Source organism: Clytia hemisphaerica, unplaced genomic scaffold (genome assembly GCF_902728285.1).
Source record: "Clytia hemisphaerica strain Z4C2 unplaced genomic scaffold, Clytia hemisphaerica genome assembly, whole genome shotgun sequence".
Taxonomy (NCBI): domain Eukaryota; kingdom Metazoa; phylum Cnidaria; class Hydrozoa; order Leptothecata; family Clytiidae; genus Clytia; species Clytia hemisphaerica.
Genome location: NW_027104297.1, coordinates 2595969 through 2621217, shown reverse-complemented (window position 1 = coordinate 2621217; position 25249 = coordinate 2595969). Strand labels below are relative to the sequence as shown.

The 25249-nt window shown below is 36.1% G+C and overlaps 4 protein-coding genes across 5 annotated transcripts; 2 read left to right on the top strand and 2 right to left on the bottom strand.

The window, feature by feature from the left end:
* Positions 1-1264: 1264 nt before the first annotated feature.
* On the bottom strand, positions 1265-16180 carry LOC136817201 (uncharacterized). Of its 2 annotated transcripts, XM_067073541.1 has the most exons (8): positions 16051-16180; positions 13571-13803; positions 8700-9398; positions 8046-8217; positions 7675-7778; positions 3016-3097; positions 2410-2555; positions 1265-1773 (listed from the first exon to the last, which is right to left on the bottom strand). In XM_067073541.1, exons 2-8 carry the CDS (start codon positions 13784-13786, stop codon positions 1483-1485), a joined length of 1710 nt encoding a protein of 569 aa, XP_066929642.1. In that variant the 5' UTR covers positions 13787-13803; positions 16051-16180; the 3' UTR covers positions 1265-1482. The 2 variants fall into 2 exon arrangements, with proteins under 2 accessions (XP_066929642.1, XP_066929643.1); XM_067073542.1 differs by lacking the exon at positions 16051-16180 and having other exon boundaries at positions 13571-13840.
* LOC136817236 (probable serine/threonine-protein kinase kinX) lies at positions 3720-7000 on the top strand. Its single transcript, XM_067073572.1, has 3 exons — positions 3720-4160; positions 4363-4596; positions 4808-7000. The coding sequence occupies exons 1-3, from the start codon at positions 3720-3722 to the stop codon at positions 6998-7000; spliced, it is 2868 nt and encodes a 955-aa protein (XP_066929673.1).
* Positions 10868-12662, top strand: LOC136817198 (uncharacterized). The gene is made up of 3 exons (XM_067073537.1): positions 10868-11379; positions 11696-11967; positions 12185-12662. Exons 1-3 carry the CDS (start codon positions 10901-10903, stop codon positions 12484-12486), a joined length of 1053 nt encoding a protein of 350 aa, XP_066929638.1. The 5' UTR covers positions 10868-10900; the 3' UTR covers positions 12487-12662.
* A 624-nt stretch (positions 16181-16804) lies between the features above and the next one.
* LOC136817223 (small ribosomal subunit protein eS8-like) lies at positions 16805-17452 on the bottom strand. Its single transcript, XM_067073561.1, has one exon. It carries the CDS (start codon positions 17409-17411, stop codon positions 16884-16886), a length of 528 nt encoding a protein of 175 aa, XP_066929662.1. The 5' UTR covers positions 17412-17452; the 3' UTR covers positions 16805-16883.
* Between the last annotated feature and the right edge of the window lie 7797 nt (positions 17453-25249).

Sequence of the window (25249 nt, the reverse complement as noted above, 5' to 3'; positions counted from 1 at the left end):
CGGAAACAGATATTTCGGGGAAATGGGCTCGTTGGCTGCTTCTGGATAAAACCTAGAGAAAATCTTAATTCCACGTCTCCACAAATTAAATTTATCGCTCGCAAAAGATTTCTTTTATTGAATGTCAACGTTGAAACAAAAAATATTGCATCCAATATTGGACACCAGCAGGAAGGGAATGGTTGAATTTCCGAATCGTTATCAATCGGTTGGCAAACGATATCATCCACCAGGATGCATCCTCTCTTATTTTCCCCCTATTTTCTACTTTCCTATCTTCTATCCTGATTTTCTGACCTCCTCTAGTGTTTCTAACTGTTTTCTAAGTATTTTTCTGAAATGTGACCGTACCGGTGAAATTGGTCTCCGACCCCGGCTCGAACCACCAAATGCAAGCAACCTTGGTTTACAAACCCAACGCCTAACCGCTTGCGCCAACGAGACACGGCAGAAGGATGTCATTCACAAATACTTATAGCGTGTAATTTACAGACCTTTATTAAGAAAGCTCCCAGCCCTACCGGTGCCCCTACAAGGATCCCTACGGGATCCTAAGTTAGGTCACAGGGTACGGATGCCCCTAAGAAGGCCTTCGGCCTTATATTGTGACTCTCGAGCTCCAACCCTAACCCTAACTGATAATAACCGAACCCCCGTCTAGGTCCGCAGATTGAAAAATTTCACTTGCATCCTGGTGGATGATATCGTCTGCCAACCTTATCAATCAATTTCTTACCTATCAAACCCATCAAACTTCAATCGGATATAGAAAAAAAACAATATTCATCAAATCTCCAAAAATATAAAATAAAAACATTTTCGAGCTAGGCTCGAGCGAGAGCCCCAACACTCAAAATAGATTTTTTTTTCTTCAAGAAATAAAACATCTTCAAAATCTTCCAACAAAGTCCGACCTCGTGGTGACGTCAAAGAATTTAAAAAAAAAGTGATTCGAATTTGATGTTCCGATTTCACGCTCTAGTGATGTATTTTTCGACCAATCGTAGACCTTATAGAAAAGGAATGAACCAATCAAATGATACAATAAAAGAAAACATTGCATCACTTGAAATTGACAACAAATGTGCAGAAAAAACAGAATCAAAACATTCGAAACAGAGGAAGTAATAATCAATTACATACTAGAGAAAAACGTCAGCGGGCGAACATACAGTCATGAAGATGTTGAAGACAGACTGTATAAAAACTCTATTGGGTTTTGATGTATACCCAACTTTTAGACCGTGTCAGAATACAAATGCTGTTTTATGGTTTTGTACTTTCAAATATCCGAGGGTAAATTACTTGAAAAATATCTGGTACGCACTTTTCCAAAGATTAAATCTAAAAATTCTAAAAAAGTTACAGAATCGAAAATCCCGAATCCCAAATGTCAAACAGAAAAATCACGGAAATTCAAGAAATCCCCGTTCTATAACGCTCTCTTCGAAGTGATATACAGTACCCCTCATGAAATCAAGCTTACTCATTCTCCTCCAAATATTGATCTTTAAGCACTCTACGAAGGAGTTTTCCTGAGGCCGATTTCGGTAATTGTTCTACGAATTGTACTCCACCACGGAGATGTTTATGATCAGAAAATCGTTCACCTACAAAATCTTTCACTTCATCTTCTGTTAAATCACTACCAGGCTTTTTGACGATATAGGCGCGTGGTATTTCTCCAGCTCTCTCGCATGGGACGCCAATCACGCAACTATCAACAATGTTTTCGTGAGAAATCAATAAATCTTCCAACTCGGCAGGCGCAACCTAAATAAACAGAAAAAACATTGAAACTATGAATTTTTTTGATTTTTCAGAACATATTGTACAACACTGTGGACCATTTCGCTTTTTCATCCAGCAACCGCAAAAGTTACAGGCACAACCTAGAGGGAAACAAAAAAGTTTAACTGTTTGGAATGACCAACAACCTTGTCACTCACTTACTCGAAATCTCTTTTCTGGTAAAATCAAAATTTAAAAGGAATTGAAACAAATATTTGCAAATATGTTATAGCAATGGAAATCTAGTGAAACTGGTATGTACCTGACCGGCGTTAAACTCTCTGCACCAGAAAAACGCGTTAAGGAATTTCCCTTTGGCTCGGAGCTTAAACTATGAGGAATTCTTTGGAATACAAAGAGTTAGTAGTAAGTCAGTTTATCGGTGGAGCCAGGAGTGACGGAGTCTGCCGCCATTTTCATTTTTGCGCTAGATTAGGGGTTGGGATGGAGCGCAACTACCCTCAGCTCTAAATAACTTAGGGCTTAGATCAGATTATCTGATCCAGGCGACTCATTCGCTGAGTTTGCGGTGATCGCAGATCGGTTTTAAAGCGAATTCTCTATCGGATGAGCTGAAAAAGTCATTTTGTGAGCTGCGAAAATATTTTCAAAGTATACCTGGAAACCTTTATATTTGATCAACTCTTTCAAACGGTCGATGACAAATAAATTATTCTCGTCGTCATAGTAACCTAAATCACCAGAGCGTAGCCAACCGTCTTCCAAAATGGTTTCTGTTGTTGCCTTCTCGTTGTCTAAGTAACCTGAAAGCGAGAGGTTGAGAATCTTTGAGCCGGTTTAACTAGATTACAGTTTTCTTCGTAAAAGGTTTCTGATTATTTATTTTCTGAAATACTCCGAAAACGGGCTTATACCCGTCCCTTCCTTTTGGGGACTTGTCGACTCCAGTGGTCCAGTCCCAGTTTTAAACTCAAAAAATTGGAGATGGTTGAACCCAACGGGTAATGCAGTCGCATCGAAGGTAATCTCCGAGAATATCCTAGTTACTTCGCAAGCCCCGTAAGGATCTGCCCAGGTGGGCGGTAGTGGGCGGTATTGCTTTAGAAGTTTCTTCAACCGAATGGCGGATGAATGTTAAATATAAGAAGTCTCTGAAAGTCTGCGAATTTATCCGAGCTAAGGAGAACTCGAAATTTGGCGGAAACTCAAAAGTGCTAAAAGGAGGAGAAAATCGGATTAAAAAAAACGTAAACCATATCATACCTAACATTTGCTGTCTACCCCTTGTATAAACTTCACCTTGTTCGTAAGGACCAAGCGCCTCGCCCGAATCCAAACAAACCACCTGTCAAAAAAATGCAAATGAAATAAATTATGTTAATCAAATTCATACAGAGAATGTCTCGAAATAAACGATACACAATCTAGATCTAAATTTACAGCGTCCATATTATGTACAGTCGCTTTCGCTTTCACATTCGCTTTCGTTTTCGTTCACGTTCACTTTCGTTTTTGTTTTCTTCATTTTTTGAGCAAAAAGCGACGCGGTTTTGATTCTTTTTGCTAAAGAGCGTGGTTTGTGACACAGTGGATAATCTATGGCAAGCTGAGGGAGTGGTTTTGAGTTTGTTGAGATGTATAAGAATCCGGTCTAAACCTACCTAATAAATAGTTACTTACTTACTAATGAAGAATCGCATTTTATTCCGTAATCCAAAGAGTACAAGACTCGAGAACAGTTGGCGTTCTAAATTTTTACCGCTCTAATAAAACAGCGTGCATTTTTTAACGTCAGAACAAATGTTATCAAGAAAGTGACGTCAAATAATTGTTTTGATTTACACAGTTTCAAAATCATTTTGGAGATTCAGTTTTGGATTAAAACCCTGGTCAGTGCATACAGCTTTTTGTATGTCCTGGTCCTTTAGTTATTACATAAGTATTATAACGAATTTTATTTGGTAAAAATGTATACAAATCACTCCAAAAATCGTAAAAGAAGCTTGCACCAAACGGATGTTTCAAAAAACAAATCACTGGCACCAACAAAAAAGAAGCAGAAGATCTTCAAAGTACCTTTGCGTGTTGGCGGCGTAAGAATATGCGCCAGGAAAGCCACCGTTCAACAACAAATCAACCGCCGCAAGAAACTTTTTCTTGCAAGACGCCGTTATAAGTTAATTTGCAAGAGATCACAGAAACGTGGTCTTTACACCACACGAACCATCAAAAGAGGATTGCAGCTGATGCAAATGATGCTTCGAGATATTTCTCGTTCACAGAATCTATCGGTCAACGCAACCTCGAAGCAACAAAACAACAACAGACAAAATATAGTCGCCACTCCACTGTCACATGGAGAGCAACCAACAAAAACTCATTACGACTTTCACGCTGAACAAGTAGAGGTTTGTAAAGTCTTCCTTCCGCGTGTTAAACTACAGAAATGGTGCTTTTTATTAAAAAGGGTTTTGTTATAATTTATCGTCTGAGCTCTTGGGCTACTGATTATCCTTTTTACTTGGTCAAAAAAGAAATTTTCTCGCAATCAACTTACACACTTTAAAAGCTAGGTCAAAAGAATTGACATAATTCATTTTTATTTTGCAGCTTGCCAAACAGCAACAAAGAATAGAAATAGATCCTCGCGATCAACCAATAGAAAGCGAGAGCTACGGTGGACAACCAATAGAAAGCGAGGACTGTTATGGTGAACAACCAATGAGAAGCGAGGACTGTTATGGTGAACAACCAATGAGAAGCGAGGACTGTTATGGTGGACAACCAGTGAAAATGCAGTGCGGGGAAGAACCTATGGACATCGACCAAGATTGTTATAACGAGGTACATAAGACACTCATCCTTTAAAATAAAGTAAAGGTCACACACATAATTATGCCATACTATACTTAGCCATCAAACCCTTATACTCTGTTGTGAGTCAACGACCAGTAGATCTTTTTCTTCAAACTTTTTTTTTTCCACTTCTTTAACAATATCCGGTCCTAGCCATCAAGCTCGTTAAAAATCAATCCTTCTTTTTTATCTACACCAGGTCGAGCCTATGGAAGTTGATGAGGAAGAAATGTCTGCAGAACAATTTCATCCTTTGTACCAAAGATATCTCCAACTCCAACATGAACTTGCTTCGGTAGAAAACAACCCTTTCATAACACCAGAAAAAAAGAGAGTAATGATCGATCACATTGAACATGAATACAACATTATCATGAATGGAAACACTATCTCGCCACCGAACAGCCCCTTCTCTGCACCGAACAATTTATTCCACTCGCCACCAACCAACCCATTCAACTCGCCGCAAGACACCCAAAAGACATCAATGTTCCCCTCTCTGTTCACGGCTTCAGATTACGCTTCTCTAACTTTCCAACAAGCAGTGGATTACTTCAATCGAAGTGAAGATAATATCCCCTTCGCATCTAAGGAACGATGGGATCGATTCGAATCGTTCGGGAGACGATTCATGATCGATCCTACATACCCCAATGAAATCGAAATGGAGGATCTTTCTGGGGAACCTGTCGCTGTAGAACATGTTGAACAAGATCACAGAGAAAAGACGAAATGTGACAATGATGTTAAAATGGAGGATCTTTCTGAGGAGCCTATCACTGGTAAACATCTTGAACGTCACGGAAAAGAGACGAAATGTGAGGTCACTGATGTTGAAATGGAAGATGTCTCTGAAGAACCTCTTCCGAAAAAGAAGGCTGTCGAACAGACAAAAGCTGCCAGATCTGATGACAAAGTTTTTGAAGGCCAAACCATCACTAAAACACATGCAACTTATCCTGGTGTTGAAAGTGTCAAACAGGAATCTTTCGATGAAAATAAAGTTGTTCAAAATGTTCCTGTCGCGTTAAACGATCAACAGCTGATCGTTACTGAGCAAATTTCTCCCGACCAGTCTAACGATGATGTCATCGCAGAAAAGATTTCTGAAAGTTCCGATGCTGGAGATTACCAACGGATGATGTTGAAAGAAAGTTCGAGCGAGCTTTTGACCACTGCAAACGAAACAACCTATTCCGAAGAAGTCAAACATGAGGAGTTTGATCGATGCATTGTTGAGAATGTTTCTGTTGCGTCAAATGGTCAACGGATTGATGTAGAAGACTCTTCTGCTTGCGATTTAAACGATGGCAAAGATAAATTTTCTGATGGTGATGGTCCCTGTGCTAAGGATGATAAGCCGACGATCACACCTTTAGCTTTGTTGAAAGACACTGAAAACGAAGCAAATGATAATCTGAAACTCAATACGTTCGTCGAGACTGTCACATCAGAAGAACCTTCAATTAAGTTGATTGGCGAAATTTCAGCCCAAGAGCAACCAGAACTAATCGAAGCTGTGAACGAACAAGGCATGATTCAAAATGCATCTCTGATAGCCACTGACAGTCCAAGTCAAATTCTGCCATCTTTCAATGTAAGCCCAGCTGATCCAAATAAAGAAGGGATGAAATCAGACAAAGCAGAAAAGTTCATCTCACCAATTGAATCAGAATGTGACAGTAACAAAGAGGTTGGGAACTGCCAAAGCCAAGGCGCATTCCAAGAACCTAATCTTGACATTATCACTGTTACGAATGGATACTGCACTGTCACTGGTAGATTGAACCAAATCAGCTCTTCCTTGCAGTTTTGTCCACGCAAACAAACAAAAGACGTTACTGCTTCTCAAACAAGAGCCGAAGAAAAAAATATCACCTCGAAAACAGAGCACGTTACGGAAGATAACTCCGCCGAGGAAAATCTCGACTTCCTACAAAAAGAAATTAAAAACAAAAAGAGTTATTTAAAGTTCTTAAAATCGGGACGCAGATCGTTAAAAAAGGATGCTTTCTCTGATGAAGATAACATGAATTTTATTCAAAATGAAATCATAGATGTGGAAAAGGATCTCTCAAAACTTAAACGACAGCTCCCGAGGTCATTGAGGCGGATCTGTCCACCTAAAAATAAATTTACTAAAACACAAAAAGAGCAACAACCAAAGACACTAGTCAACCCACAAAACGATCAAGAAAATTTAACATCTCCGCAAACCTTCCCAAAAACACTCGGAGAAGGAGAATACCAACTGATCGAGGATGACTGTTTGGAAAGATCATTGGCTAGCAACGAAATTGAAATGACATCCATCGAGGCCTTATCTCCACCATCAACTCCCCGGGAAGACAATCTCTTCATCAATACACCTTCCACAAGACGATTCCAATAACCGAGCAATTATCAACCGAAAAAAAAACGAAAAAAAAATCTAAATTCTCATTTGTATTTTTCATATTCATTGTCAATATGATATACCTACTGTATACTTAAAAAATCTTTTTGTTGTCGAGTTAATTGTTTGCATATCCGTAGTTCTTTAGGCGAGGAGAAGTCCCGCTATTATAAATACTTTTGGGCATGTTAGAAATGTAACGACATCCACCACTAAATAAATGGGCTTTTCTGGCTAGTAAATAGCAAGCATTCTTTTCCGTTGGTTGGAAAGATTATTATAATTTGTCTCGAAAGTATGTGAATACTTTACTCTTTCAATATTTCCTCACCGCCTTCTTAAATGCTATTGTAAATTGTCGACGTTTAGAAAGGTGCTTTTGGGGAGTATAATTCGATATATCATATATATTTGAAAATTTGAAAATGATGAAAAATTAAGATTTTTTCGAGACCTGAGATTTTTGTCACTGTAGTAATTGTTTAGCCTACCTATTTCAAAGGGGTGTTTTATGAAAAACATTTAAAAAATAATCACAGGTTTGACAAAAAGAATTTCAATCATCTTTCTTTTCTGGGGTAGAATATCCTGTAAAAGGGGGTCACATTATGGACATCTTTGCACAACGAACAGACAACAGTTATGATGAAGTTATGTGAGGGAGATTGTACCTTGTACTCAGTATCAGCAAACGTTTGACCACATGAACCAGCTTTGTGAAGAGATTCATCATTAGGTTGAAGATGAGTAATGTTGCTCTCTGTCATACCATAACCTACAGGTGACAAGATTATACGGCAATTTAAATATTCTACGCATCAACTTTGCATATAATCGCTCTATCTATCTTGTCCTTTCATCAAAACGTTATCAGTTTCACTGGGAAAACTTCTCCAAGTTTGTCAATCTCTCCAATACTGGAACAAAGTATATAGGATATCAAACATTTTTTTGACTGAGAGGAGATATCATCGACTCAAAACACCTTGAGATGGTATTATCTTGACGATAACGTAGATCAAAGCAACCAATTAAAGTATACCTTGTTGCAGAATCATGGTTGGGAATTTTCTTCGAAACGCTTTAGTAGCTTCTTCATCCATTGGCGCCGCTCCTACGATGACAGATTTGACGTGCGATAAGTCGTAATTTGCCACCATTGGGTTGTTCAACATGAATAAGGCAATTGGAGGTACTATCGGGATCCTACTGACCTAAAATGTAATATTTTTTTTTGGATACAACTTATTAGTTTATACAGCTTATGCTTATCATAATTTGGAATTTTAACTTGACCAGAGCTTTGGTTGACCAGCATTGAGAAACTCCAGGGTCATGCTGGAGTTTTTACAAGTTCTTTGATGACTCTGTTGGTCGTTAAATGTTGAGACAAACGACTTTATTACTTTTTCTAAAGAACGCGTCATCTCTATTGTTTAAAAATAACCAATCAGTTTTAAGCAGCTTGTAAAAACTCCAAGGCATCTCAAACTCCAGGGTTAAGGTTGATTTACTCTTAAATATAACCTGAGGAGACGTAAAAATACATCGAAGAAACGAAGGTAAACGAGAATCATTTCGAAAGAAGACAATGACTTTCATTGGTCCAGAAAAAGACTGTTTGAAATCCGCTGGTCGTTGGTATTTGATATCTGAGAGAGCTCGGCAAAAGTTATTCAGAATGACGAAAACTCACCTTGTTGTCTTGGATGCAGGATAAAAATTGCACTGGGTCGAAGCCTGGTAACGAGTGTACGGTGTTACCATGGTAAAGATTTGTCAACAAAATAAAATTTAATCCGTAGATGTGATACATAGGGAGAACGGCTAAGATATCTTTGGGCATGTTTTCGCCGAAAAAGTCACGGATTTGTAAAACGTTACTCGTCATGCCGTGGTGTTCGATCATGACGCCCTTCGGGAGCCCTGTTGTGCCGCTTGAGTATAAGATAAAAGCAATGTCTTTTTCAGGATCGATAGCTGACAGATCAGTTGAGAAATTTTCGTCGCCGTTTTGTAAGACATCCGACATGTTGACGACGCCGCTGTCGGAGATTGACGTATCGTCTAAACATATCATTGTTTCTATCGAACTGTTTTCTGAAGCTTGTCGGGCGGTATCTAATAAATGGGCGGTCGTGATCACAACTTTGGGCGTTGATGTTTTGACTTGATGGTGCATCTCATGGGCAGTATAGGCTGGGTTGACTGTTGTGACCGCCATACCGTTTGCCAACGCTCCGAGCATTGAGTAAGAGTAATCGATACAGTTTGGTAAATGTAAACAGACTCTTTCGTTTATTTTCAAATTCTTTTGATGGAAAAAGGAGCCAAGTTGTCGGGAGTTCTTTATGATTTCAGAGAATGTCAGCTCAGCACCGGTGACTCCATCTTTCTTGAAATTGAGAAAATACGTTAAAACTTATACCTTATAAACTTGTAAATATCCAGGTACAGATGAAAACTTTTCTAACTGAAGTGATTGAAATAGCAGTATAGTTTGCAGAGGGGTCTCAGTCCCCCATTTATATTTGCATCCCCTATATGATACACCACATACTTTTCAAATATCATAAATCCGCACAATTTTTAGGAGGTTGCGGTTTACCAAAAGTTTAAATACGTGAAAATTATACATAAACTATAGAAAATATAACTTTTATAGTTTCCAGGTTGTGAATGGCACCAGCGTCTAAAAACTTTGCTTTCTACATTGTCATTATCTCAATAATTATCTTCCGGATTCTAATAAAGTGGGGGGTTGAGCTTTTAGGGGGGATTTAATGATGGTAGGTGATAATACTTTGGTCAAAGTATGTCAGATCGAGTAAGTGACACGGTCTTGAGATTATTAGATTGGGGTTCAGGAGTGATGGTTAGTTTATAGAAAATAACCTCGATTCACTTTACAGTCGATTTCTAATGTTATAATTCAAAATCAAGCAAGACTAGTCTTTACCGAATTCGAGCTCAAACTTCGTCAACAAAGGTTGAGGTTATAGAAAGTCTCGGGTAAACAAACTGGCAATTTCTTTCTTGGTTTGGTGTCATTTATCAGTCTTAACATCATCATAATATTCATACAAAAGCCTTCAATTTATTTGGAAATTGAAATAATCGTGTATATACAGTGTAATGCATGTTTATTTAGTGTCAATTTTCAGTCCTTACAATTTTCCAACATTTACATCTGTTCATAATTTAAAGCTGACGTCAAGGAAGGTATAAATAAGGGAGATAATGTTTTTTTCTCAGTTTATATGGAGGGAGTAATTGGTATGTGTGCAATTTTTTGTAACAGATTTTCACTCAAGTGTTTTAGTGTTCTTTGAGGATCAATATGATTTTTTAAGTAACCAGGATGTTTAGTGTCAAATGATCAGCGCACGATTTTCATCCGACACGCTAAAGCTCTGAAGGTCAGGAAAATTTAACATTTGGAAGGTTTACATACGGAACTTTGCAAGACCGCGTCAACAATTTTGCACTGGGAGGTCTGGTAACCCGCCCTCACTTTTGGGGACTGGCGGGTCCAACCGAAATATTTTAGGTCTACGCGCAAGGGTAGTTGAAACCGGCTGGGGATGCAGCACATAAAATGCCGACTATCATTCCTCTCTGATGGGAAATTGGCATCCAAGAAAATAGGAAAATTTAGCGGGAAATTTAGCGTGGGCGGCCGCCAATACGCCATTATAATATCAGATAAGGATAATCCTCACATCATCTTTCGTTGACGACTTATAATATGTTGTGCTTTGAGTGTTGGTAAGTTAACCAAAAAATACTAGGAGGGGCACAAATTGTTTCCCTGAGGTTATGATGAATAAATCCTGGCAGTTTGATAACTCGGCTTATATTTAAACACTCTTTAGTTCGACACTAAGAATAAACACAATGAAAGCATTGCTAATCACCATAGCAACAATCTCATCTATCATCAACACCATCTCAGGGCACGGTGTTATGGTCATCCCACATAACTGGTTAGATTATAAACAATGGGTCAAAACAAGAAGCCATGGTTTTGTGTACGAGTACGTTGGTATGAAATCACAACAACAGTGTCTTCCTGGCATGTTTTTCCCTCGCGATCTTGCGTGCAAGGACTATAATAATTGTGCTGGGTTTATTGAGCCGACAGCAGCTTGTATGTGGTTCACAAACTACACGTTCATTCAAGAACCAACCCTTGATCCTGAGCTATGGACCTATCCCCATGTCAAAGACCCATCAATGGTGAAATATAACCCGTGGCGTTCTCCTGGCGCCGCACCAATTAATTCACCCTGTGGGGCGGCTGGCGGAAATCCAGATGGATGTTTGGGCGGACCATACTGTGGGCAAATGAAAGGAGGATTCGCATACGGACCAAGGTTATACATTTAATTCAAAGTAGCTTCAGATATTTTCATTAAAAAGGTTGGGTCTTTGAGTTTATATTTCCCTTTACATGACTGTCTAATAATAATTTTGTAATTGACAAAAAGTTGAAGTGGGTGCCACAAACCATTTTTTCGTTATCTAACTTGGTTTGTTAGATTCCTCAAGTGGATTCCTTAATGACTGTTAAGTAAAAGTCACACCTAATTGTGTTAAAGTAGATAATTGCTATGCTGATGCAGACTTTTTTGCATATTCTATCACAACTGTCACAAGTAAGAATTAAACAAACATTCTTTTACATATTAGATTGAAAGATTTGGACCTATCCTCACATCACAAAGCCTACGTCACTAACTGGACGCGCGGGGAGGCAGTAGAGGTTGCATGGGGTATCCGAGCGAACCACGGAGGAGGCTATTCTTACAGGCTATGTAAGATGCCAAAAGAAGGGCGGAAGGCGTTAACAGAGGAATGCTTCCAGCAAACGCCATTGAGATTCGTCGGTGATAAACAGTGGGTACAGTATGGGGAAGACGAATCAACTAGATATGAGTTCACCGCAGCCAGAACTGATAATGGTAAAGCTATTTCATCAAATTCTTTCTAAACAATGCCTGGAGGTGCTTTGGAAAGAATTCGCTGGCCACTTTTATCAACTATTTACAACTTAACTTAATATTGTGTGTGAGAATCCATCAAGAAGTCTGATTTACCTTTCTTTATTAAAAAGATTCTCTCAAAATGTTTTGCATGATTTAAGGTTGTTTAGCTAAATATAAAAATCTATTATTCCAGGCACCACACCACCAGGATCCCAGTGGACCCGCAACCCAATCCCACCATGTAATGGCTTCGCTGGCGGTATAAATGAAGATCATCCGTGTAAAAATGGGACCCAGTTCCCAGCCCCTGGACCCGGGCTGGAAGGATTCGGTGTTAAGTTTAAAAACATTTTATGGACATTTGAGTTTGTGATTATTGACATGTTGCACATTCCTGAGGACGTTGAACCAGGAGAATACGTGGTTTCGTTCAGATGGGACGGTGAACAATTTCCACAAGTGTGGAATATGTGCTCTTCTGTATGGCTGAACTGAACAAGGTTGATGTTGGTCTAATATTTGTGACGTCTCATAGGAAAAAAAAAAAAATAATTATCGGCTCTTATTACGCCGGCCCTTATTTTTTTTTCATAATAAGACGTAAGGGATCGGAATTAAATTAGGTCCGCAGCCGGGCTAAAAATACGAAAAAAAGAGTTCTAGCAAATTAAAGGCCGTCATAAAAAGATTCGGCACTATATTAGGACCGACGTAAAAAGGGCAATATCGGAAATATTAGTGAGTCTGTATAAGGTTGATTATCCTCATTGATTAATAATATTAAACTCTGAAATATCGAATTAGCAATATATATTTTTAGGAAATTTAAACGAGAAACATTTGCGGGGGAAATGGCCTTTATTGCAACGGTAAGGTCACACTAGCCTTGATAATTTTCGTTTTCTGCTAGACCACGATAATTTGCAATTAAAAAAAAGGAGAAAGCGGGAGTAGATATCTACATATTTCCGTATGAGAGTGTAACATTTTTTTAAGAATTTTACATTTAATTGTTTAGTACTAGGTTTTATTGTTTAGTAGGTATTGGTTTTCAAATCTGTTTATGATTCTTGAAATTTTAATCGATAAATTTCTCATCATTCACCCTTTTAAAACTGCAGATTTTTCAATCAAGACATCAAAAGATTGAATCGGACATCATTGAATTTATTGAATCTAACATTATTTTAAAGTTAAAGAAAACTCGGGAATCGTTAAAAGTGTTGTCAGCGTTAAAAAAAGAACCCGTATGGTCAACGAGGCCCCCGCAGCAGTTTTCGTGATGGCGTGATCGGGCGTTTTTCAAGTTCGTGATTTCGTGATCGAAGATTTTAAAGTTCGTGATTGCGTGATGGGAGGAAATTTAAATCGCGATAACGTGATTTGAATTTTTTTTGCGTGATTGCGTGATTTGAAAGGTGACTGGGGCCTCCTTAACAAAACATCCAGGGTGTTTACTGAATATTCAGCAAAAAATAAAAAATTCTCTTACCATAGCAACACCGTCATCAAATCACTCTAAACATACACTGAAAAAATTCCGAGTCTGCAAAAAAATCAAAACAAAAGCGTCACTTACCATAGCTACACGGCCACCAAATTGTTCAAAACGTTTGCTGAAAAAAGTAAAGCAATCTTCGACTGGATATTTCAAGGATTTATTTCCACGAATCACATTCTCTTCAGTTCGATGCGTAAACTCTGTACGTGTAGATAGGGCTTTAGTGAATGTCTTTTTAAGGCTCGGTATACATGTCGTTCTTGAGGTGACAAATCGCCTTTGCAAATGCAACATCCTTTATTGTTTTTAGACTGGAAATAAAAGAAGTCGTGTACTTCAAAGTTAATCGTAAAAATAAACATCTTCAGAAAATTTTAGCAAAATGGTAACCAAAATAAAAACAAGTGAATCAATCCATTGCGATGTACTTTGAAACCCACTATAACCTACTTTGAGAAAAGAATCATTGGTATTTAACAAATATTCCTCATTCTGTAAAGTTATGGTTTTTTCATTACATCAAAATTTGACAGAACTGTAATGAAAGTTTTGTTATCAATCAATCAGGGAATTTAGATCATCTCCCATGTAACATGATAATGTTATTGACTAAAAAAACTCTGATCAAGATGTATTTTAGAAACAAAGACCATGTGGTTTTACTTTTTTTAAATCTGTCTGAAGACTGCCTGAAACGGCACCAAACTCCAAGTATCATTTAACTCTATTCTTGACTGATATGCCGCTCTACCAAATGGTATACTTAGAGCACTTTGTTAAATCACAAGTCAGATTTGCAACTAATTTTACTTTTAAGTTATTTGCAGTTTACTTTTAATTAAGGACAACTAACCCAACTAACTTAGGTATATGTTATACTTAATGACCGCTCCCTAAATAAGCCAAGAAACCTAAGAAAATGACCACCAAAAAACCAAAACAAAAAAAAAAAGCTTTTCGAGGTAATCTTTATAAAATTATATAAAATCTTACATCCTCGAGGAGGTCAGAAAAACGAAAGATCAATTCTTCTCTCAGTAGTAAATCCGATCACATCAGACATGAAAATTTAGATTTACACTTCAAACTTTGACTTTTCACGTTTAAACCTAAAACTCGATAATGCAAAAAAGAGACAGACAATTTTAGTAATTTGACACCTTTATCTAAACATGGAAAAATTGATACTACTTTTAACCATAAGTCAGTAAGGACATTGATGTAAATTTTAAGGTACTGAAATACAAAACAAATTTTAACTTGTTATTTATTTTCGAAACCATTAAATTTGTGGGAATAGAAAACCCCACGTTAAAAAATTATAGATGCAATCTTAACTCTGACATGCACAATTTAACTGTCAACTCAATCAACAAACTTTATAGTTTCAAGAGTCATAAAGTGCCAATTTAGTTAAAAGACTTAAACTGTTTTTTTTTATAAGAGCCAGTACAATTCGATGGTTGGTCCTATTTTTTGTTACTTTGAGCCTAAAGTGTTCTTATCCTGTTCTTATTTCTAGAGCAAATTTAACCCTATTCGGCCTAGGGAGGGGGGCTGTTTCTGTTCTGAGGTCAAATTATCGGTAATAGCTCCTGAAATAATAGAGCTTTTGCCATGGAATTTTCTGTAAATTCCTAACTTTTATTTAGCTTCAAAATAAAAAAAAATTTGACACCTAGAAATTTTCACACCTTGAGCATGATGACATTTCTGACAGTGGGGTGTCATAAAAATTGACATTTTTCCTATACAAATTTATTTTTCATGTCAAATATATCGTTTAAACCGTAATTTATTGAATATTTAGGATAAAATAAGCCTTTTAAACTCAGACAACTTTTTTCCAAAGCCTTTGTTGAAATACAATAGCTATTTATAAGAACAAAGGAAAATTTACGGTTTTTGCTCAATTTGGGCATGATGAGTGACGTCATCAAAAAAATTTTTTGTCAAAAGTTACCTTACGTGACAAGGATCTTATGTGCCAAATTTCATCCAAAAAGACCCACTAGATCAAAAATTAAGGGGTGGTACAGGAAAAGCCCCCCCCCCCTAGGTTTGAACCGCCCCTAAAAGCCTAGGTTAAATAGGGTATTTTAGGTTTGATAATCTTTTTTTTTATTTGCCCCAGACGAAGCATTGTTCTTAAAACCCCTGTGTAACGGACCCGCTGGGAACCCAGCCCCACTGAAAAATTTGGCAAGAATTCCATCCCAAATGGGAAATACTCTAGAATTTCAGCCCAACTGGGAAATTGATTTCAACCCCACTCGAAATTCAATGTTTGAAAATTGCAACCCAAAACTATCCCCACTGGATCTTTTATTAACCTTGGAACAATAGAATTTCTATCCCCATTGGGATTTCATCAATAGGAATTTTTATCCGCATTGAGGAAAAAAGTTCCACCAGCGTTTCTTTAATTATTCTTACTTTTTAGCATTTTTGAGCCTCATTGTTCTTATATAAAATCGAGTTTAAAGAAGAGTATTTAGCACTTGAGATGAAAAATTACAGAATAAGAAAAGCGAATATGAAATAAAACTTTGTCATACCTTGCTGTAGTAATTTTCTCTTGAGAAGGTTGGTCTTGTCAAAATTCAAGGAAGCACCATACTCAAAAAGACAACCATCAAAGCAAGTTTTCTTTCAATCGTTTAGAAGTCAATATTTTAGGATTTTCTTCTGAAAAAGAGATAAATTATCACAAATGCTCTCAGACTGCTGTCAAATTGAAGTTAATTAAAGATTTATATATCTCATCAATAACATCTTTCATTCTTCTTAAATTTATTACTGTATAGTGAGGCGTCTGTTAGCACAAAAATACTTCAAATGGCGATAAAAGCATGACATTTGGCACAGATGATCCTTAGAGGGTCTAAAACTTAATTCTAAAAAGACACACCCAAATTTGTCACCTGGCCACCTGCCAGATGACGTCATCAGGTGGCTGGGCAAAAGCAAATCTTTTTTTTGAGAATATTCAAAATCTTATTGTACCAGCAAAAAGATCATGAAATTATGATGAAAGTTGAGGTATCCATTGCCTTGAAGTTTCCGCTGAATCATCAGAGTTTGAATATTCTCAAAAGATGTTTTTATCACCATCTGAAGTATTCTTGTGCTAACAGAAAAATTCGTCTATTAATGGGTGAGGTAACAATGAAGCCATTTCAGTTGTAACACATTTAAAAGTACAATTTGATTTGTAAAAACAATAAGTAGGCAAAAAATAACCCAAGAAAGTTTCTTTGGCTGTGGCTGTTGCTGGCAAGTTTGAAGCTTGAGAAAATGGGATGAGTCAAATTTATATAGAGAAAAAGCCTTTTCATAAAATTTTCTATAATATAATGCAAATCACATAAAAGCAAAAGACCAGGTCATCCTATTGATCAATTTTACCAAGAGTTTGATCTAGTTCATGACCTTCTAGAATATAACCATCACATTTACCAACTTGTCCAGGTCTGGTCATAACGCGTGCTAACAGCTGTCCATCCTTAGTAAATTGTTCAAATTTGTTTCTCAATTCTTGGGAAGAATCAGGAGATAGTAAAGATAACGGATCCAAATCAGAGATCAATTGAAGTCCTTCCACAGCTAATACAGCACCTTTATTGATGATTTTTTCGTTCGTATAATGACTTCCAGCCTCACTGTATACAACATCCATAATTTTCATAGTATGTTCAATATTTTTAGAATTGAGAGTATAGACACCGTCACACACTGTAATAGCTTTTGCTTTTTTACCACCGCCATAAGCTTTTCTTTCAACAGTAACATTTTCAGCACCAAGTTTGACATTTGCAGGTGGCCGATCCCTTCTCCACTCAGAACGAAGTCGGTTTACCACAGCCGAGGAATGAATGCATCGTTGAGATGTTTTCCCAAATAATCTAGTTTGTAACATTTCAAAATAATGTAAAGTTGTATTTGAGTCTTATTATTTAACTGAAAGACAAGAATAAAAATGAAAGAAAAATCAAGCTGGTAGAATAACTTCAAATAAAAAAAGAGAGAAAATAATCTGCTTTAAATCTAATAAGATAAAAAATTCCAAACAAGGGCATCAAAGTCCAAGAACTTGTTAAAGACTAAAACATGTTAATAAACTTATGCAGTTGCAACATTGGTAATTCATGGCTGGCTTTCTTTAAAAAGAAAACAGGGAAAATCAAACAACCCCTGGGACCAACTTTCTAAAGTTGTTTTAATTAATCATTTTTTGTATAAAAGTCTCGAAATTCTTTTTTTATTGAATATTCAATAGAATTTCGATGAACTTCCAAAGGAAATTTTGTGGAAATTCCCAAGCCCTTTTGACTTCCTCCTAATTTCTTCTTTGAAAATCTTCCACCTGAGACATTCTTACTCAGACAATTTTTTTTTTACTTTTAAAACATGAAAAATATTACAGCAAACTTTTTAAATATCTAATAAAACTGTAAAAATTGATATAAAATTATCACAGCTCTTTGCTTCAAAACGTTTTAGACGGCCAGAACTTATGCCTGTATTTGTGCTCCTTCTTTCAATTTTACTTTTGGAGTACAAAATTGTGGCCCAATGGTCGCTATTATGTAAAACTTCATCAACTGTTTACAGGGAAAAAAGATAAATTTTGCAACTGAACGAATTCTTCAAAAAACTGACCTAACACCTTTTGCTTCAAATGGTCCAAAAGCTATTAAAAATATGCTATCAATAATTCTTTAGTAAAATCATTTTCAAATCAAATGTTTGTGTAATATGTATATCCCCAAGGATGATCTAGCCACCCTTTACCAATCTTGCAAAATGCTACAATCTGACGATATATATATTTGGCCAATGTAGCATGTTCTAGAAAGAAATGTGGTACATGCTCTTTAGTTTCCATAAACCATTGTAGTTTGCTCAATATGTTTATTCCCCATTCTCTGTCATTGATTTTACTGAGTGAATCTAAACCATGTTTCGTCAATTCATCAAGTACTAAGTGGAAAGCACATGTCTTAAGAATGTAACTTGAAATAACACAATTTGCACCTGTTGGACATATCCTTTCATCGCGGATAAACTTTGCAATTTTGTACCCAGACCTTACATTCTCAGGTAACGATTGAAAAATTTTCGTTTCCAGGTTTGAAAATGAGAAACGCCAAAGTAGATCTCCTCTTTCATTGTACCAGTCCTTTGCCTGTTTAGGAACCAATAATGTTTGGCGTAAAGCGCTGCGTAAATCAATGTATTTGCTCAATGCTTCTAAATTGGAAGACTTGTGTACATCATGTGTAATCATTAAAGTTGGAACTATGTCTATAGAAATCTTTTTACATTTGTAATTCTTTCCATTCCAAACCAAAATTATTGTAGCTATGCTCTTTTGATAACTTTTCTCCCAAGTCAAATGAAGGCCATCCCAAACTTCAGCTTCTGTTATTGCTTTAGCGATGACATTACAGAATTGTTTACCAACAGCCTTTGCGGAAAGGTAGAGATTTTTGTTAAACTTTCGCAAAAGGTAATTATACTCTGTTGACTGGTGGTTATGAGTCCTAAGTCTCACATGTGCAGGTGAAAAATCACTCTCCTCCAAAGTTAATTGTAAATCAGTTGATAAAATCTCTAAATGACACAAAAAGTCTACCTCGTCAAGAATTCCAACTTTGGTACCTTCTGCATTACTACCTGAGAGAACTGGTATAAATGTGAGTTTATCATCTTGTCTCCTGATCACATTTGACATACGTCTTAGCAGCTCAGTCACTTCATTTTTTATGTCTTGATTTTCAGATATACGTATCCTTTCTAAATTTAAGATTTGTTCCAAAGCTGATGGTTTGGTTCCTTCAGCTTTCTCTTTCGTAATTGCTGCTGCTGTCTGTTGCTTCAACCAGTCCTGATAGTTGTCCCAACCCAAATCAATTTTTTTTGTTGGGATTAATTCTCCTATTTCATCATTTCCTTTTAACCGTTCAATCTCTGTAACAATATTAGGAAATTCGTTGAAATTGGCCACTGAACGTAACCGTTGGTATAAAGTATCATCAACTTTGTAACAAGGATATAACTTTTTCAGAGTCTCAATATTCCCTGTGGCTGCAGCATAAACTATAGGAATGTCACCGTAACAGTCCTTGGCATTTAGGTCAGTCTCCTTGTATGTCAAAAACATCTCAAGAGTAAGTGAGCTTTCAACTGACGCATAATGCAGACTGGTTAAACCAATTTTATCTGTTAAGTTTATGTCAGCTCCATTTGATAACAGTATACAGCAACATTCATTCGAAACTGCATGAATCAAAGGAGACTTTAAATCATTGTCTTGTTCATTGACATTTAAAAAACTTTGTTTACAGAGATAGTTTAGTATACAATCTTTTTCTGGATGAGCTTCAGATCTAATACAACTATGCAATGGTGTAAAACCAAGCTTATTTTTTGTAGACCAATTGGAAGAATTCTGAACAATTATTTCCACTATAGATAAATACTTTTTAGCAGGTACATTTGAATTAATTACCCCTGCATTTAGGTATTGGTTTAAAAGTGAGTTACCAAGTTCATCAGTTTTTTTCAAATCAGCACCATAAGTTTGGAGTAACTGTAAGCATTTTTCAAAATCATCCACGTCAACATTTTTGGGACTTAAACGAGCTAAAAAAAATGTAGCTAACTGGATTTGTTTATTGTCTATTTTTCCATAATGCAACAAAACCCGAACAGCTGAAAACTGCAAATTGTTGATAGCTAGGAACAAAGGAGTGTGATCATTATAATTCGTTGCATTGACATTTGCTCCACACTCAATCAATAAGGGGATAAGCATACAGCTGCACTTAAAGCTTTCTTCATTGTTGAAGTTTTCTTTTTGATGAAATTGGTTTTCATGTTGTATAATGACTTGATGTAATAGTGTGTGTCCAAATGGCTTTATTCTTCCCTTCAGCACCCCTTCGGGATCAAGAAGCAGTGGTATGATACGAAAGCAAGTGGGATAAAGTACCCCTACAAGCTTATCTTTAAGTTGTTCATAAAATGTTAGTTTGTAAGAAGGGTCTTCTTTACTGTAGTTAGGATTTTTATCATAGTACTCTGACAGCTCTGGTGTATAATATTTTTTAATAATACTTTCAATGCCTTGTTGGATGTACTTAAAAAGCACATCAAATTCTTGTTCCTTACAAGTCCATTTGTCTTTGAATTTCTTTTCCTGTGTATATTTTATCATGTATTCCAAAATATCTTTTGTGACTTCGTCAGACTTTATATCATTAAAATGTTCTATTGTTGGAAACTTTTCAATTATGTAATTCATACAAAAGCTTCTCGCCACCTCCATAGTTTGCTCTTCTTGCCCTATAATGATAGAAAGAGGAAATAATATTTATCTTAAAAACTTTTTTCTTATTAAATAAAATTGAAATATGTAAAATAATTTTAGCCAGTTATATACATAGCTGTCAACTCTCCAAACGATACAAACTCTGGCAAACGATATCATTCACCAGGATGCATCCTCTCTTATTTTTACCCTATTTTCTACTTTCCTATCTTCTATCCTCTATCTTCTTTCTCTAGTGTTGCTAACTGTTTTCTAAGTATTTTTCTGAAATTTGCCTGTACCGGTGAAATAGGTTCGAACCACCAAATGCAAGCAACCTTGGTTTACAAACCCAATGCCTAACTTTTTAGAAAGCTGTCATTCACAAATAATTATAGCGTGTATCAGGGGGAGGTCAACATTTATAATACCAACCCATAGCCCAAAAATCTGACTTTTGACCTTTTGAGCTAAGTTAACACCACCACCCCAAAATTGGTATCGATACCAACTTGAAAATCATAATTTTCAGAAAAAGGGGGGACCCACCCCCATATTTTGGTATCGATACCAACTTGAAAATCATAATTTTCAGAAAAAGGGGGGATCCACCCCCTTATTTTGGTATCAATACCAACATAACTTTTTGAATTTGACAAAATATCATGGGACCCACCCCCTAATTTAGTACCAATACCAATCTGACAAATTTGAGTTTAAAGCTGTTTAAAGGGGACCCACCCCCTCCCACATAAACAGGGTACTAAGAGAAACTTAAAAAAAAACTCATTTTTGAAATACTCTTTCTTCAACACAACATGAATAATGTCATGTGCTAAAATAGAAAATGACTGAAAACTGACAATATAATAAAAACAAACCCAATGAAGCTAGCAAAATCAATCTGAATCAATATTATCTGAATATAATTTGATGTGCAAAAACTAGGAGAAGCTATTATTCGTACACAATTTTAGAACAGAATAGATTCACTCATTACCAAATGCTATCACAGAAAAGATGTTTTTGCTTCAGGCTTGATCAAAAATAAAACTTGAAAATATCAAAAAGTCCAAAATAAACAAACTTCAAAGTCATTTATACTTATTACTCATTTACAGTCATTATACTCAAAAGCTAACACAAATCCAATTGAAACCTGTTTAGACTGATATGTACCCCGGGGTATTTTCTAGCTATAAGGCGAGACCAATTTAATTTGTTGTTCTACGGGCCCGACAGACCTTATTTTGCTAAAATCAAAAAAATTATAATATTGAATTTCCACTAAAATATATTTCACACACTAGTTATTTGTAAGAATTAAATTTGAATAATAATTTAGAAAATCAAGCAAGCATTCCATACACTAAAATTTTATTATGATCTTCATTGAAGATAAAAAAGTGAACTTTGATGCAGATATTTTTTGGAAAATATTTTCAGTACCTCACCAACCCTAATAAATGACAAATTTATTCTATTTCACCGACCGACCCATATTTTTCTAACGATCTGCCCGTATAACAACAAATTAAATTGGTCTCGCCTAAGGGCAAAAATTAGGAAAGTGTTGCTGTCATTTTGATATGGATACCAACTTTCTGAATCATATTATTTAAAAAAGGGGTACCCCACCCCCAGGGGGTGAAAAAAAAGAGTTATCCTCAGTTGGTATTGATACCAAAATAGGGGCCCTATTTTGGTATCAATACCAACTGAGGATAACTCTTTTTTTCTAAAAAAAGGGGGACCCACCCCCATCAATACCAACTTGACTTTTCAGGCTTTTCAAGGAAAAAAAGACACCACCACCCGGCTATGGGTCTGGTATCTGGATGTTGACCCCCCCCCTGCGTGTATATAATTTAGAGACCTTTATTAGAAAGCTCCCAATCCTAGAGTCAAGTTACCAGACTTTGAACTTGAAAAAATGAACCAAAAAACAAACTTTGATAAAATTTCCTTTGTGCAGCAGAATCCTCAAACTATCCCTTGCAATATGCCCAGAAATCAAAATAAACGAAGCACTAGAACAACACCAAACCAATTTTGAACGAGGCCAAGTAAAAAAAAACAAAAATCAGAATTTTTGTAAACATGGCTGATCGCAAGAGGAAATGACTTTCCTCTTTTAAAAACCTGTTATCTTCCATCGCACAAAATTTCATTGAACCATGTTAGTTCATTAATTCAAAATCAATAGAAACATATCACTAGTAGTTAATATCAAAAAGGGTCCACTCCGCGAATGATCCGAACACCATATTCAAAATGAAGACATTGCAACGTCAAACATTTGACAGCACTGGCGATCTCTATTAAAAAAGAAGATTTTCGATGAGCAAAACTTGAAAAGGAAAACAAAAAATGGATGACAAGAAAATATTTACAAAAATAAACAGGTTAGTAAACATGTGAGTGAAGGTATAGAGTCTATCTATCGCCATATTTCCCTAACAGGTTAGTAAAACGTTAAAGTTCTTATAAAAAAGATTTTTTAATGAAAAAGCGCATGGTTTTGAAACGTTCAAATACCCCTGTATCATATCTCAGAGAAAAATTACCGTGAGATCGGATAACTTGCATCAGTGGAGGCTAACATGCAGTCAGGCACATCCTGGCAAATGAACAGGGTGAGCATTTGCATGGGGTATTCGTCACCCAGTGTAAATGAGATAGGACGTCTCAGGCTAAAAGCGTGAAAATGAATAAAAATGAACTTCAAACTGAAAAAGGTCAAAAAGGAAGAAAACTGGGAACTTAATTTTTTCGTTAAAAGTTTCTTCAATCTTCGAAGACAAAATTAAACCATGGAAAAAAAAATTTCATCTATGCAGTTCTTTGAAATGAATCAAAATATTTCCAACCCGGTTCAATTAAACTGGGTATTCGGCGCTATTACGTCACTTTTGTTTTCGACCCCGCTCATTTGCCAATGGTCGCAAGTGAAAAATACCCCGTTCATTTGCCAGGATGTGCCTGACTGACATGCATAGCCCTCAAATAAATGACCTGGCTGGTCATTAAAAAACAAAATTAAATCAAAACAAAAATGGTAGAGTAGAGCTGCAAGCGGAGCTAATGCATAATAGTATTGTGTAATTTACAGAACGATTTTATATTTTCTAAAACTCTCCTTTGTAGAGGCTAAAACCACGAAAACTTTTTAGAAGAGTTTCTTAAAAGTACCGTAACTTGGTCTAATGTCAACATCCCTCCTCTAAATTTGACACCCTTTTCTAGAGCTGAAAAATTAAGAAAAGGTCAAAATTACTTTATTTGCTTAGTCAGCCTAGACAAATGTTAAATTTTGTTTCCGCGAAAATTTGTCACATTTTGTCTCGATAGCCTCATACCTACGGAACTTATCCTAAGGAGGAAATCGAGCAAGAACAATAGAAAAAATCTTTATTTGGCTCTGTAGAAAAATTGCAAACTAGAAACTCGCTTAAATTCATAATACTGATTCTTTACCCCAAAACGAAACTTTTCTATTTTGTAAATCTTTCTTACACTTCCCCATATGTAAAATATAGAGTACTTTCGTTTCCCCCCCAAACTTACGAGGAAAAAAAGTTAAGACAGCGTGTTGTCCTCGCGGACTTCCCCAGCGTAATTTATTTGTGTGATGTCATAATGTTATTGTTCTCTTTCTCAGATTATTACTAACGGCATTTCAATCGATTACGGGATTGGACAATGGTTGACAATAGATCATGGCGTATAACAGTCCAATGACGGGGGACGAATGAAAGTTCATTTTGGGTGGCTTGATAACACTCATAATTTCTACTTTTCTAGTGTATTTTGTTTTTTCATTTTAGAAGAAGGACTATACGGTAGAAAATAAGGTTTTATACTATTATTTTTAAATTTGATATTTCAAATGCCTATTTTAAAGAAAATTTTGTAAGTGGGCGGAAAATAAAAACGCCTTTGTTTTGAACGCCGGACTGCCAAAATCTCGGGATTCTGGGACTTCTTTTGAGACGGGGGTTAGACATGAAAACAAAGAACTAAGTAGAAATGACTTTTTCAAACTTAAAATACAATTTAAAATATTTTTGTTTACAATCAAAAATTATAAACAATTATATTGAAAAGTAATAATTCGTTATGAGGAAAGATAACTTGTGCAGAAAAGAAAGTCTTCATTTATTGACCCCCGGATTTTTCATCGCATAATTTCTACAGGAAATCAAAAGTAATTTCATTTGGCTTGTGATGTTTGAGAGCTTGGATGTTGGGAAGCTGCAAGGATAAAGGTAAACAAATTATAGTCTTTTTTCTGAAAGAAAATTTAACATTTGTCTAGACTGTTAGTGGTAAGGGAGGATAAATCTTTTTTCAATCACCTTATCAAAACTCAGTATACTTTAAGTATATGTTATTTTGTACTGCAAGTATACTTTCAGTATATATTTTGATGTTTTAGGAAG